The 14,776-nt window shown below is 48.6% G+C and overlaps 1 protein-coding gene across 3 annotated transcripts in view; it reads right to left on the reverse strand.

Annotated features, from left to right (window-relative positions):
• The window catches only part of LOC144510550 (kinesin-like protein KIF19), a 187,372-nt gene that overhangs the window by 71,198 nt on the left and 101,398 nt on the right, over positions 1 to 14,776 (reverse strand). For all 3 annotated transcript variants that reach the window (XM_078240072.1, XM_078240071.1, XM_078240073.1), the window contains one exon: positions 13,209 to 13,383. In XM_078240072.1, coding sequence (XP_078096198.1) covers positions 13,209 to 13,383 — 175 coding nt within the window. The remainder of the gene's footprint in view (positions 1 to 13,208; positions 13,384 to 14,776) is intronic.

The following is a 14,776-nucleotide window of genomic DNA, read 5'->3' on the forward strand; positions in this document are numbered from 1 at the left end:
GGTCAGCTGACCCAGTAAACCATGGAACCAATTACAGGGTGATGTAATAGTCAGCTGACTCACGATAAATAAGGACCTGTTTGGAATTGTGGGGAGTTGGAGTGGCCCAGGGCGAGGCCCCAAGTTTGGAGTAATGATGTTTCTTTACTGAACCCTTTCTTTGATTTATAAGTTGGAGTAAATTTTGTTGTATTTTCATTATCTGCATTTTGAAGTGTTCCTTCTGAGGAAACATTGGTAGCAGCGGAAAACCCATCGTAACTTGGTGTTTGTTTTTGAAAAAGTGCTACAACCATGGCAGAAGGTAGAAGTAAATCAGTGGGACTGGATTGTCCCCCGGTCTTTTCAGATGTCAAATGATATCAGCAATGGAAGGCAGAGCTGGAAATGTGGACCTTTGTCACCACAATACTGAAAAAAAGCCTTCGCTTTGTCACTTCCAACTAGAGCAAGATAAGAAGCAAAGTATTTTCCAATTGGACGACAGATGCCCTGAATAGAGAGTAGTGGGACTTGGGTATGAATTTGGAGCATCTGAGCAAGATGCAGAAGTGTAGGAAGCACCTTGTATCTCACATGCACATACCCTGAGCGACTGAGGATCAGTCACCACTGTGCCACCATGCCATCTTGTCTCTCCTCATTCTTCCTGCAAAATGGGTTCACCTCACAATTTTATGCATTGGATTTAATCTGTCATGTGTCTGCCCCATTCTACTGTCTTTGAAAGTCTATTTCCAAACCTTCACCTTGACTACAATTCTAGGTTTTACATTATCTGCAGGTTCCAATGTTGTTTCCTGGCGTTAGTGAGTCCAAGGCATTAACATATATCAAAATAATAGCGTCCACCACCTTCTGAGACAGAGGGCCAATTTTACCATTTTAATTCTAAGTGTTGGGCGGACTTGAAACTGGGAGTGTTTCAGATCTGGCTTTGAGACCCGTTCTCAAGCACCCCAATAAGCACTCTGCCTGAAAGAACATCAGTGATGCGCGATATAACTCACGAGGCTAGAGATGCTCGAGGAAATAAAGGCTTTTATTGACTACTACAATAGAGCTACCATATATAATACACGATCCCAGACTGAGGGGTCCCAGACAGAGCAGTGACCTTTATACCTCTCCCAGGAGGCGGAGCCCGACTGGGATGTACCATAAGAACTATATTACAGGTGGAACAGCCCAACCCTAACCCCAACAGTAACATGTAGAACAGCCCAACCCTAACCCCAACAGTAACATGTAGAATAGCCCAACCCTAACCCCAACAGTAACATATATACAGACTCATAGTACTGGCCAGATCCTGGCTCAGCACTACCTGGTGGGAACCAACGATGGTTCACCACATTCACCCCTCCTTTGAAAACAAAGGCCGGCGGGGTACAAAAACACAGAACAATTGGTCATCAGTCTATAAGTTCAGACGGTCAGGGGGACCGCACCGTCGTTGTGACCTCCTCAACACCAGCGATGACACCGGTGTAGGCACTCGCGGTGGCGTTCTCCCCAAGGCGGTGTCCAACGGCTCCTCCAATGTCTCACGGGCCGGTAGACCCCGAGGTGGTGACAATCCGCTGAACTCGGACACGCCTTGAAGTGGCAACCATCTCCTGGACTCAGGCAAGCTGTACACGGGAGTAAAAGGGTTAAGCGATGGTCCCGATGCTGCCCGCGCCGTGTCAGGAGGGGAAACAATAGTTGGGGGGTCTCTAACAGGAGGTATGGGAGCGACAGGGGTTTCCAAGCCCCCTGCTGGTGCCAGGTCTCGAATCGAGACCGTGTCCTCTCGCCCGTCAGGGTGTGCCACATAGGCATACTGAGGGTTGGCGTGGAGGAGATGGACCTGTTCAACCAAAGGGTCGGACTTGCGGGTCCTAACATGTCGCCGCAGGAGGACAGGTCCTGAGTACGTCAACCAAGACGGTAATGAGGTCCCAGAGGAAGACTTCCAAGGGAATGAAAACAGTCTCTCATGGGGAGTAGCGTTGGTTGCCGTACACAGGAGTGAGCGTATGGAGTGGAGCGCATCAGGGAGCACCTCTTGGCAACGGGAGACTGGAAGGCCTTTTGACTTCAACGCCAGTAAGACAGCCTTCCAGACTGTAGCATTCTCACATTCCACCTGTCCGTTACCCCTAGGGTTGTAGCTCGTGGTTCTACTAGAGGCAATCCCGTATGAGAGCAGGTATTGCCTCAAGTCATCGCTCATGAACGACGAGCCCCTATCGCTGTGGATGTAACAGGGGTAACCGAACAGGGTGAAAAGATCACGAAATGCCTTGATAACTGTGGCAGCGGTCATATCAGAACAGGGAATGACAAAAGGGAATCGTGAGTACTCATCAACCACATTGAGGAAGTACACATTCCGATCTGTCGAGGGAAGGGGGCCCTTAAAATCCACACTCAGTCTTTCGAAGGGACGAGTGGCCTTAACGAGTTGTGCCCTGTCAGGTCGGTAAAAGTGCGGTTTGCATTCCGCACATACCCGGCAGCTTCTGGTTATGGACCTGACATCCTCCACCGAGTAGGGTAGATTCCGGGCTTTTATGAAGTGGTAGAGCCGAGTGACCCCTGGATGGCAGAGGTCATTGTGGAGAGCCTGCAATCGATTCTCCTGCATACTGGCGCATGTTCCACGCGACAGGGCATCCGAGGGCTCGTTGAGTTTCCCTGGACGATACATGATGTCATAATTATAGGTGGAGAGTTCGATTCTCCACCTCAAGATCTTATCGTTCTTGATCTTGCCCCGTAACGTGTTATTGAACATGAATGCCACGGACCACTGGTCCGTGAGCAGGGAGAACCGTTTTCCCACCAAGTAATGGCGCCAATGCCGGACGGCCTCCACAATGGCCTGGGCCTCCTTTTCCACCGCCGAATGTCGAATTTCGGGGCCTTGGAGGGTGCGAGAGAAAAAGGCGACGGGCCTGCCCGCCTGGTTAAGTGTGGCGGCCAGGGTGAAATCAGATGCATCGCTCTCCACCTGCAAGGGGATGGACTCATCGATAGCGTGCATCGTGGCTTTCGCGATGTCGGCTTTTAGTTTTTCAAAGGCTAAACGAGCCTCTGGTGCTAGGGGAAAAGAGGTAGACTTGATGAGCGGACGGGCTTTGTCCGCGTAATTGGGAACCCACTGTGCGTAGTAAGAGAAGAAGCCTAAGCATCTTCTCAGTGCTTTTGCACTAGTGGGCAGGGGAAGTTCGAGGAGGGGACGCATACGGTCTGGATCAGGGCCAATTACCCCGTTTTCCACCACGTATCCGAGGATAGCTAGGCGGCGCGTGCGAAATACACACTTCTCCCTGTTGTAGGTCAGATTCAGGCGAGATGCAATGCGTAGGAATCTAAGAAGGTTGATATCGTGGTCCTGCTTGTCATGGCCGCAGATGGTGACGTTATCCAGGTACGGGAAGGTAGCCCGCAGTCCGTTATGGTCCACCATTCGGTCCATTGCACGCTGGAAGACCGAGACCCCATTCGTGACACCAAAGGGAACCCTTAGAAAATGGTACAAGCGACCATCTGCCTCAAAAGCCGTGTATTGTCGGTCCTCTGGGCGAATGGGGAGCTGGTGGTAGGCAGACTTTAGGTCGATGGTGGAGAACACCCGGTACTGCGCAATCTGGTTGACCATGTCAAGATATGCCCGGGAGGGGATACCCATCCAGCTGCGTGTATCTGTTAATGGTCTGACTATAGTCTATGACCATCCGGGGTTTGTTCCCACTCTTGACCACCACGACCTGCGCTCTCCAAGGACTAGCGCTAGGTTGTATGATCCCTTCCTTGAGGAGCCGCTGAACCTCAGATCGAATGATGATCCGATCCTCAGCGCTGTAACGCCTACTCTTAGTCGCGATGGGCTTGCAGCCTGGCACGAGATTCTGGAATAAGGAGGGTGTGGTAATCTTAAGCGTCGAGAGGCTACAGGTGGAGCGCGTTGGGCAATTTAGAGGCTGCGAGTCTCCCACTGAAAGCGGAGGGAGTGGCCCACCGTACTGTAGGGTTACATTCTTCAAGTGGACCATGAAATTTAGTCCGAGGAGTATTGGCGCGCAAAGGTGCGGTAACACCAGGAGCTTGAAGCTCTCATAAACCGTGCCCTGCACCGTTAGATTTATCACGCAACTCCCTAGCACGGTGACAGACCGGGACCTTGACGCCATCGAAATTGTCTGCTCGACAGGCTGGATCTGGAGGCCACACCGCTTCACGGCGTCTGGGTGAATAAAGCTCTCCGTGCTCCCACTGTCAAACAGACAATAAATCAAGTGGTTGTTTACCTGTATGTCCATCATGGACTTGTCGAGTCTGTGAGGCTTTGCCTGGTCCAGGATGATCGACGTCACCGTTGGTTTGTGGGCGCCACTGCAGGTAGCTGAGATGGATGATGACGACCCCTGCTGGTCATTCACGGTCGGTGCCGACCAAAATGGCTGCTCCCATAGGTCGCACGTGGGCGATGGCGCCAAAATCAGCGACCCCTGGTGGTCGTGCGTCTCTTGCGACTCCGTCGTCTGGAATGGGGACGTCCTGGCCTCGCACATTAAGAAGCCCTTGACGATGCCGCGACGAAGAAACCGGCTCTGGGGAGTCACACGCCGCACTGCTGTTCCTGGATGGAAGTTTGGATCGACATACCTTCGAATAATGCCCCTTGTTGCCGCAGGCGGAGCACAACACCGCTTTAGCGGGACATCGCTGCCGAGTGTGCTTCACTCCCCCACAGATGTAACACCGCGGGCTGCCTGGAGGTGCTGCCGTCGTTAGGCCCGAGGGTAGGGACGCAATCACGCAGCTTTTCGGTCCCGCTGGATGAAGTGGGGTCTGTGACTGCCCCTGCCACGCTGTCTCCACGTGGTCGTCGGGATACATCGCCAGGCTTTTGGAGGCCGTTTCTAGCACATCCACTAGTTCTATGGACTTAGTGAGATCGAGATTACCTTGCTCCAACAGCCGAAGTCGGATATAAGACGATCCGATTCCCGCCACAAACGCATCTCGAGCGAGGTCGTTCATGTTCTGGTCTGCCGACACTGCTTTGCAGTTACAGCCCCTGGCTAGCTGTAGGAGCTCGCACGCGTACTGTTCCGTCGTTTCGCCGGGCTGCCGTCGTCGAGTGGCTAAGAGATATCGAGCATGCATCTCGTTTGGCGGTTTAATGTAGCGCTTCTTAAGAAGCTCGAGGGCCCCTTTGTAGTCGGTGGCCCCACGGATCGCTAAATATACAGCGTCGCTTACCCTCGCGTGGAGGACCCAGAGTCTGTCGGCGTCGGTGGTGACCGCTGCGGAGGCCATCGAGGTAATCCTGAAAACATTTCAACCAGTGGTCGAAGGTGTTCGAGGCGCCCGCCGCACGTGGGTCCAGCGTAAGCCGTTCGGGTTTAAGCATTTGCTCCATGCTCTCTGTGTCGTTTTCTTTTTTTTTCAACGACGAGAGTTCAATTAATAGTCAATAAAATTGATGCGCGATATAACTCACAAGGCTAGAGATGCTCGAGGAAATAAAGGCTTTTATTGACTACTACAATAGAGCTACCATATATAATACACGATCCCAGACTGAGGGGTCCCAGACAGAGCAGTGACCTTTATACCTCTCCCAGGAGGCGGAGTCCGACTGGGATGTACCATAATAACTATATTACAGGTAGAACAGCCCAACCCTAACCCCAACAGTAACATGTAGAACAGCCCAACAGTAACATATATACAGACTCATAGTACTGGCCAGACCCTGGCTCAGCACTACCTGGTGGGAACCAACGATGGTTCACCACAATCAGCAATTCCGAATTGCGCTGCAGAAGAACAGGGCTTCACCCGCCCAAAATCCTGCAGCTCCGATCAGCGCCTCCAACTGCGCATGCACTGAAAAAAATAATAGAATGCGGCTCCCCTGCCACACCCCTCCCGGGCCTCCCCCTGGCCCCCACAGACATTGCCCCACCCCCACAACATTACTGACTCCTTTATCCCCCCCACACACCCTCTGCTTCCCAGACCGATCACAGGCCCCTCCCCCTCCCTCCCCACCCCCTCACTGATCTCATGCAAAGTGGCAGCAGACCCCCCTTCCCCCTCACTGATCACAGGCAGAGTGGAAGTGGAACTCCACCCCCCCCCTTTCCCCCTCCTCCCCACCGATCTCAAGCAGAGAGCTGTCAGACACTCGGCACTTACCTCCTCACTAACTGGAGCGCCCGAATCGGATTTTGTAGAGCATGTCTATTTTGTGCTGAATCTGGATGGGCGAACGCGGTGGTAAAGGAGGAAATGCCGGTAAGGTTGGGCATTCAGCCCATTAAGTCAATTTAAATGCGTGCAAATGCATTTAAATGGCCGTCACGCCTGTTTCGGGCACGGTCCCAATCACGGCCATTTTCGGACCTTGGTAAAGGGGGAGCCAGTGCGGAGGTGGGCGTGGATCGCGCTACTCGCTTTACGCCCGACTTTACCAAGTTTCCGCGCCTGAAAAAGGGCGCAACGTGATGGTAAAATCGGGCCCAGAGAGTTCCAAACAACCCTCTGAAAGCTAACGATTCTCCTCATCCCTGTCCTATAAAGGCAACCACTCATTTTAAAACAGTGCCCCCTAGTTTTGGACTCCCCCACAAGAGGAAACATCATTTCAACGTCCACCTTCTCAAGACAATTCAGGATCTAGATGGTGCTGGAGCGTGGTGACTTCTTGCGAGCTGTCCGCAGCAAACCCTCTAATTCTATATTTTACACTCATTCTCTGCTTTTCAAACTCTAACTCTTATAAACTCTCTAATAATGATGACTGTAACGCTACATTCTGCACCCTCTCGTTTCCTTCCCTATGTACGGTATGCTTTGTCTCTATAGCGTGCAAGAAACAATATTTTTCACTGTATCCCAATACATGTGACAATAATAAATCAAATATACTTCAATCACATCATGTCACCCCTCACTCCTCTAAACTCCAGTGGAAACAAACCCACTCTGTCCAACCTTTACTCATAAGATAACCCACTCATTCCAGGTATCATTCTAGTAAACACCTAGGGGACAATAAATGCTGCTCTCGCCAGCGATGCCCACATTCCATCAATGAATTTAAAAAGGCCTGGTGTTAAGGACAAATCCCGTCTGACTAAGTTGATCAGAAAAAGCATTGAAGATGCAAGAAGGCAGCCGAAGACTGGTGACTCCCTGCTGCTGGCCACTGGGGCAAAAGTGCCCCTTTGGAGCAGTAGTGCCCCTTTGGAGCAGTGGCATTCTGCTTGGCATGGCCAAAGATCAGGAACTGTGCTCGTGATTTGCTGCTTGCATATACTCAGGAGTCCAGGACAGCGGAATCTCAGAAGGCCAGACAATCCCTGCAAGGTTGGCCATTGCTGAAGTCATCCAAGTGAGAGTGACTTTTGGAGAGAATTCCAAGGCGAGGTCTTTAAAAGTGAAAATCAGAAATTCTCACGAGGGAGACAAAGTTTCATTGAGATTGGTTGACTCACATTATGTCTAATGTCTGGGTGGGTCATTGAGAAATCCACGGAATCAGTTTTGGTCGCATCTGTGATTTACTGTGTAATGTGGTGTGTCCGACCACAGTTGTTTGCTTGTTGATTCAAATGTACCTCATATTGACACTGAATGCTAGAGTATAAGATAGATATTATAAATTGTTTTATCTTTCTGACCTTGTATGGTAAAGTTTATGTTTGTTCCGGCAAAACCAGTTGAATCGTTTGTCTTTATTCTATTAGTAAGCTTCTTAAATCTCAAACTTTATCTATTTTAAGCAAAACATGAGTGGTCCCTAACTGGATCTCACCAACAATTTGGGATCTGGCCAAAGATCATAACAGGTGTAACATTTGTAATTCTCCAGTCCTCTGGCACCGTGAGACGGATTGGGAAGTGGAAACACCAACTCTGCAATCTCAGCTCTACCTTCACTCAGCAACCTAGGACAAATCCGTCAGACCAATCGACTTATCTACTTTAAGTACAGCCTCGTCTTGATCTATTTTTATCTTCTCCGGTATCCTGGCAACACATAGCTATAGCAAAGTCCTCTTTCCCTCTTCCTTGGTAAATACCAATGCAAACTCGTCTTTTATTACCACGGCCATGTCTTCTGTCACCATTAACTGATCACCATTTTGGTCCCTAATTGACACCGCTGCTCCTTTGACAATCTTCTTACTCTTAAGATGCTCACAGACAACTTTTAGATTCCCTTTTATGTTAACCACCAATCTATCCTCTTGTTTTTCTTCATTTCCTTTGTATATACTTTTTCCATTCATCCCGATTCTCCCTCAAGCTGGCGTCTGTCATGTAGCCCCAATATACCACTTCATCCTACACTAAAACCTTTATCGTCCTGGCAATTCTGGCTTCTGCTGCCCCTTTTTCCAATTTCAGTCAAAGAACAAAGAACAGTACAGTGCAGGAACAGGCCCTTTGGCCCTCCAAGCCTGCGCCGATCATGATGCCTGCCTAAACTAAAACCGTATGCACTTATGGAGTCCATATCCTTCCATTCCCATCCTATTCATGTATTCATCTAGATGCCCCTTAAATGCCGCTATTGTACCTGCTCCCACCACCTCCCCGGACAGCGCATTCCAGACATTCACCATCCTCTGTCTAAAAACACCTGCCTCACACATCTCCTCTAAACAGTTCCCCAAGCACCTTAAACCTACGTCCCCTATTACTTGGATAATGTCGCTGGGTTTGTTGAGAAGTTGGAATGGGGGGTAACAGGGGCTCTGATTACAATTCCTTGTTCTTCTTTAGACATGTAGATTGTAGCAGTATCAGCTACATTTGTGACTGCACAGTACTGAAGCAGACCTTGTCCACTTGCAGCAAGACCTGGACAATATTCAGCCTCGGGCTGACATTTGCACCACACAAGGCAATGACCATCTCCACAAAGAGAGAATCTAATCATCTCCCCTTGACAGTCAATGGCATTACCATCACTGAATCCCACACTATCAACATCCTGGGGGTTACTGTTGACCAGTAACTGAACTGGACCAACCGTATAAATACTGTGGCTCCAAGAGCAAGTAAAAGGCTGTAACTTCTGTGGTGTGTAACTCACCTCCTGACTCCCCAAAGCCTGTCCACCATCTACAGGGCATAAGTCGGAAGTGTGCTGGAATATTCTCCACTTGCCTGGATGAGTGCAGCTCCAACAATGTTCAAGGAGTTCGGCACCATCCAGGACAAAGCGGAACGGTGGCTCAGTAATTAGCACTGTTGCCTCGCAGTGCCAAGGACCTGGGTTCAATTCCTGGCTTGGGTCACTGTCTGTGTGGAGTTTGCACATTCTCCCCATGTCTGCATGGGTTTCTTCCGGGCACTCTGGTTTTCTCCCACTATCCAAAGATGTGCGGGTTAGGTTGATTGGCCATGCTAAATTGCCCCTTAGTGTCCTGGGGTGCGTAGGCTAGAGGGATTAGCGGAGTAAATATGTGGGGTGATGGGGATAGGGCCTGGGTGGGATTGTTGTCAGTGCAGACTTGATGGGCTGAATGGCCTCCTTCTGCACTGTATGGTTTCAATGATTCTATAACCTACTTGATTGGCACCCCTTCCACCACCTCCAACATCTGCTCCCTCCTCCACCAATGCACAGTGGCAGCAGTGTGTACCATCTACAAGATGCACTGCAGGAACTCACCAAGGCTCCTTTGATAGCACCTTCCAAACCCGTGACCTTGTCCACCTAGAAGGACAAGGGCAGCAGATACCTGGGAATATCACCACCTGGAGGTTCTCCTTTAAGTCACTCACCATCTTAACTTGGAAATATATCTGCCGTTCCTTCACCATCACTGGGTCAAAATCCTGGAACTCCCTCCCTAACAGTACTGTGGGTGTACCTACACCACTTGGACTGCAGTGGTTCAAGAAGGCGGCTCACCACCACCTTCTCAAGGACAATTAGGGATAGGCAACAATCGCTGGCCTAGCCAGTGATGCCCACGTCCTCTGAAAGAATAAAATAAATTTAAGGGGAATCAATGTAACACCTGATCATGAAGGAAAAGAAGGTTAAATTGGTTAACTGTGAACTAATATCAGTTATGGTCAAATGCTAAAATTATTAAGAGTTTAGTTTGGAGATTAATGAAGGAAAGCTATCCTGGATTTGTTATAAAGATACTGTTTTCATATCATAGAATCTACAGTGCAGAAGGAGGCTACTTGGCCCATCGAGCCTGCACTGACCACAATCCCACCCAGGTCCCATCCCCGTAACCCTGCTAATCCCCCTGATACTAAGGGGCAATTTAGCATGGCGAATCCAGCTAACCCGCACATCTTTAGAGTGTGGGAGGAAACCGGAGCACCCGGAGGAAACCCGCACAGACACGGGGAGAATGTGCAAACTCCGCACTAGACAGTGACCCAAGTCGGGAATTGAATCCGGGTCCCTGGCGTTGTGAGGCTAACCACTGTGCCACCCCCTTACAATTACAAATGTAATTGAGGTTTTAGAAAAAGTGACTGATGGAGAAGACAGTACTGTATACTTCATATATGCAGCTTGTCACAGGGTGGGTAGTAAGACACGCAATGATATGAATTAACAGAGACACTTAGGGATTCAAGTACATTGTGCTAGGAATTGTGTCATGAAGATTTTTCCATCACATTGGGTGTGAAAGGGTACAGTTCACCCACAGAGCAAGTTCCAAGAGTCTTTAGATATTGAGCCTCTGACCATGTCAATGCTGCCAGCCAAGTGTGAAGGATCCACTGGAGAAGAAGAGTTGAATCTTGGACTGGTAATGCCACTGAACATCAAGGGGAGATGGCTAGATCCTTTCTGCCTGGTGCTGGTGTTGAGGATCAGTTTGGAGAGGTGGGGATGGGGCAGGGTGGAGTCAAGAGTTGGGTACTGGGTAAGAGTTTGAGAAGGGTAGTGGGCAGCACAGTGACACAGTGGTTAGCACTGCTGCCTCACAGCGCCAGGGACCCGGGTTCGATTCCCTGTCACTGTCTGTCTGGAGTTTGCACACTCTCCCCGTGTCTGCGTGGGTTTCCTTTGGGTGCTTCGGTTTCCTCCCAAAGTCTGAAAGACGTGCTGGTTAGGTGCATTGGCCAAGCTAAATTCTCCCTCAGTGTACCCGGACAGGCACCGGAGTGTGGCGACTAGGGGATTTTCACAGTGACTTCATTGCAGTGCTTTTTCTTCTGGATCAGGGATTGGGGGTTAGTGCGGGGAATCACGGGAAATGGGCAAGAACATGGAAGGCAGGGTATACACAAAAAGATTAAAGCCAGATTCATATGTGGGTAAAAGATGTCTCTTGCTTGCTGCCTGTCCATTATGGTGGGTGGTGCCACAGGGAATGGCTGGGGCATCTTTTAAAGGAAAACTGAGGAAGGATTTGAAGAAAACAGAGGGACTATGGAGAGAGCAAAGAGAGACATCGCATTATGAACCTCTGAGCTTCTAAACTGCAGGCTTCTATGATTCAATAAGTGATGGATCATTCATCCCTACTCCATCCCCATTTGCAAGCTAAACAAAGTGCTTCTGATATCAGCAAACCCCACTCTCCAACCTTCATTTCCACAGATACTTTGTGTAACAATCAGAACATTCTAAAACAATAATCTGTGGTTTGTTACATTTTTCCAAGGTCCATTGCAAACAATGGATGGTATTTTTCGCATACTTAGCAGTTCAGCTTGTTGCATAATACAATGATCTACAATGAAAATACCCACATCTACTTTTAACACCAATCAAAGCCGTGTTCTTTTTTTAAAATGCATTTACCAGTTGATTTGAATCTCAGCGTTGAATTGAATCACGTACAATTTGCTGTATTTTACATATCTTTTAGAACAAAAATAATTTTCTACATGGACCCCAATTACTTAACAATAACCTGTGTTTAAACAGTGTTATGAAAGTGCACTCCAGCTTCCCCAACTACCTGCAGGAATATTAAACTTTTTAAGGAGCTTTTTAAGGTATTCTTTAAGGAAATAAGTAAGGGGGAGGCAATGGCCTCGTGGTATTATCGCTAGACTATTAATCCAGAAACTCAGCTAATGTTCTGGAGATCCGTGTTCGAATCCCACCACGGCAGGTGGTGGAATTTGAATTCAATAAAAGAAAAATTTGGAATTAAGAATCTACTGATGACCATTAAACTATTGTCCATTGTCGGAACAACCCATCTGGCTCACTAATGTTCTTTAGGGAAGGAAATCTGCCGTCCTTACCTGGTCTGGCCTACATGTGACTTTCAACTGCCCTCTGAAATGGCCTAGCAAGCCATTCAGTTCAAGGGCAACAAGGGATGGGCGATAAATGCTGGCCAGCCAGCGACGCACATGTCCCACGAATGAATAAAAATATAAATAACAACATTGACCAAAAGATGGCTGATGTCTCTGTGGATTGGATTGACAGATCTTCCTGGTAGTATATGAAATTTCACACCTGAAGAGGTGTCAACATGGCACGGTGGCACAATGTTTAGCACTGCTGCCTCACAACTCCAGGGACCCAGGTTCAATTCTGGCCTTGGGTCACTGTCTGTGTGGAGTTTGCACATACTCCCCATGCCTGCGTGGGTTTCCTCTGAGTGCTCCAGTTTCCTCCCACACTCAAAAGATGATTGATTGATGATGGTAAATTGTCCCTTAGCATTAGGGGGGTAAGTACGTGGAATCATGAGCGGACCCCAGACAGCCCCCGGCTCTAAAATAGAGACTCCATTTATTTTTCAACCAAGAACACTCAGTCGGTGAGCTGCGATCTTTGGGCAGCTTTGTGGCTTCATGTTGGACTTTCCAAAAAAAAATTAGAACCATGAAGCTGTCTGAAGTTTGGAATCAGCAGTGCAGCAACCAGTAAAACTGACCTGACAGACTGGCTTTAAAAAACATCAGAACTCTCAGCTTGAAGATTGCAATTTTTTAAAAGTCGGTCTTTCAGATGTGAGGCTGGCTGCTCAGGCTGGGGGAGGAACAAGAAATCCGATTTACAGCAACGTGTCCAGCACCATACCCACCATCCCCGCCCTCCGCACCCCTGCCACTCCCTCCCCCTCCCCCGCCAAATCATACTAGACAAACAAGCATGTTATTAATTAATGTCCTACAAAGTTCAATGCACTTGCTTTCAATCAGCCATTACAGTCCCTGTGGTATTATTAAGGTGCTATGGAACTCACTCAGCTATGGTTAGTAAATGTCTGGAGGTGTCAATGTGAAGCTCCATGTTGGTGTTCTCGAGCTCCACGAGGCTGCGACGGATCTCCATTTGTTGCCGGAAAGCGATCATCAGCTGGTCCCTCAGTCGGTCCATCTCGCCGCGGTTGTACTGCACCCAATGCTGCTGGACTTCAGCTGAAAGCAAACCGCAACATTATGACCATGAATCGAGTTCATGGAGGCAACGAGCATTCTCTCTCTCGTGTTTTCCCCAAGTTTTTTAAAAATTTGATTCCCTCTTCAGTCCTGAAGACTGACAAATGCAGGTTAGCAGGGGCTCCCTCCCCCCATACCAGGCCATTGGCATAACCAGTCTATTCTCCGCCAACAAGCAACAGGGCTGCTGACAACACAGGCAAGTCTTACTCGGGTGAATTCTTGACCTTCAATAAATGATCAGACTAACACTGGCAGGACACACTGACACCTACGGACATGTTTTAATTGCTAAATATTTGGCATGCTGGGTGCACATAGACTTTTCTCTCCTGCGGAGATGAAGAAATACAAATTAGGAGAGAGGTGGAGAGTAAAAAATCTACCTGACTGCTTTGCCGCATTCTACTTTTTCAGGGGAGAGTTATAGAACAAAGAGATCGAGGGGTACATGTTCATAGCTCCTTGAAAGTGGAGTCACAGGTGGACAGAGTGGTGAAGAAGGCATTCAGCATGCTTGGTTTCATTGGTCAGAACATTGGGACGTCTTGTTGAAGTTGTACAAGACATTGGTAAGACCACACTTGGAATACTGTGTACAGCTCTGGTCACCCTATATTAGGATAGATAGTCAACATCTTTTCCCAAAGGTAGGGGAGTCTACAACTAGAGGGCATAGGTTTAAGGTGAGAGGGGAGAGATACAAAAGGGTCCAGAGGGGCAATCTTTTCACTCAGAGGGTGGTGAGTGTCTGGAACAAGCTGCCAGAGGTAGTAGTAGAGGCGGGTACAATTTTGTCTTTTAAAAAGCGTTTAGACAGTTGCATGAGTAAGATGGGTATAGAGAGATATGGGCCAAATGTGAACAATTGGGACTAGTTTAGGCGTTTAAAAAAAAGGGCGGCATGAACAAGTTGGGCCGAAGGACCTGTTTCCATGCTGTAAACCTCTATGTCTCTATGGCTAAAATAATTCGGCATGTCAGCTATGACTTTCACCAATTTTTATAGATGCACCATCGAAAGCATCCTTTCTAGTTGTATCACAGCTTGGTATGGCTCCTGCTCTGTCCAAGACCGCATGAAACTATAAAGAGTTGTGAACAAAGCCCAAACCAGCCTCCCATCCATTGACACTGTCTACATTTCCCGCTGCCTCAGAAAAGCAGCCAGCATAACCAAGGACCCTGCGCACCCAGACATACTCTCTTCCACCTTCTTCCATCGGGAAAAAGATACAAAAGTCTGAGGACACGTACGAACCGACTCAAGAACAGCTTCTTCCCTGCTGCTGTCAGACTTTTGAATGGATCTACCTCGCACTAAGTTGATCTTTCTCTATATCCTAGCTATGACTGTAACACTACATTTTTC

The sequence above is a fragment of the Mustelus asterias genome, chromosome 23 (assembly GCF_964213995.1).
Source record: "Mustelus asterias chromosome 23, sMusAst1.hap1.1, whole genome shotgun sequence".
NCBI lineage: Eukaryota > Metazoa > Chordata > Chondrichthyes > Carcharhiniformes > Triakidae > Mustelus > Mustelus asterias.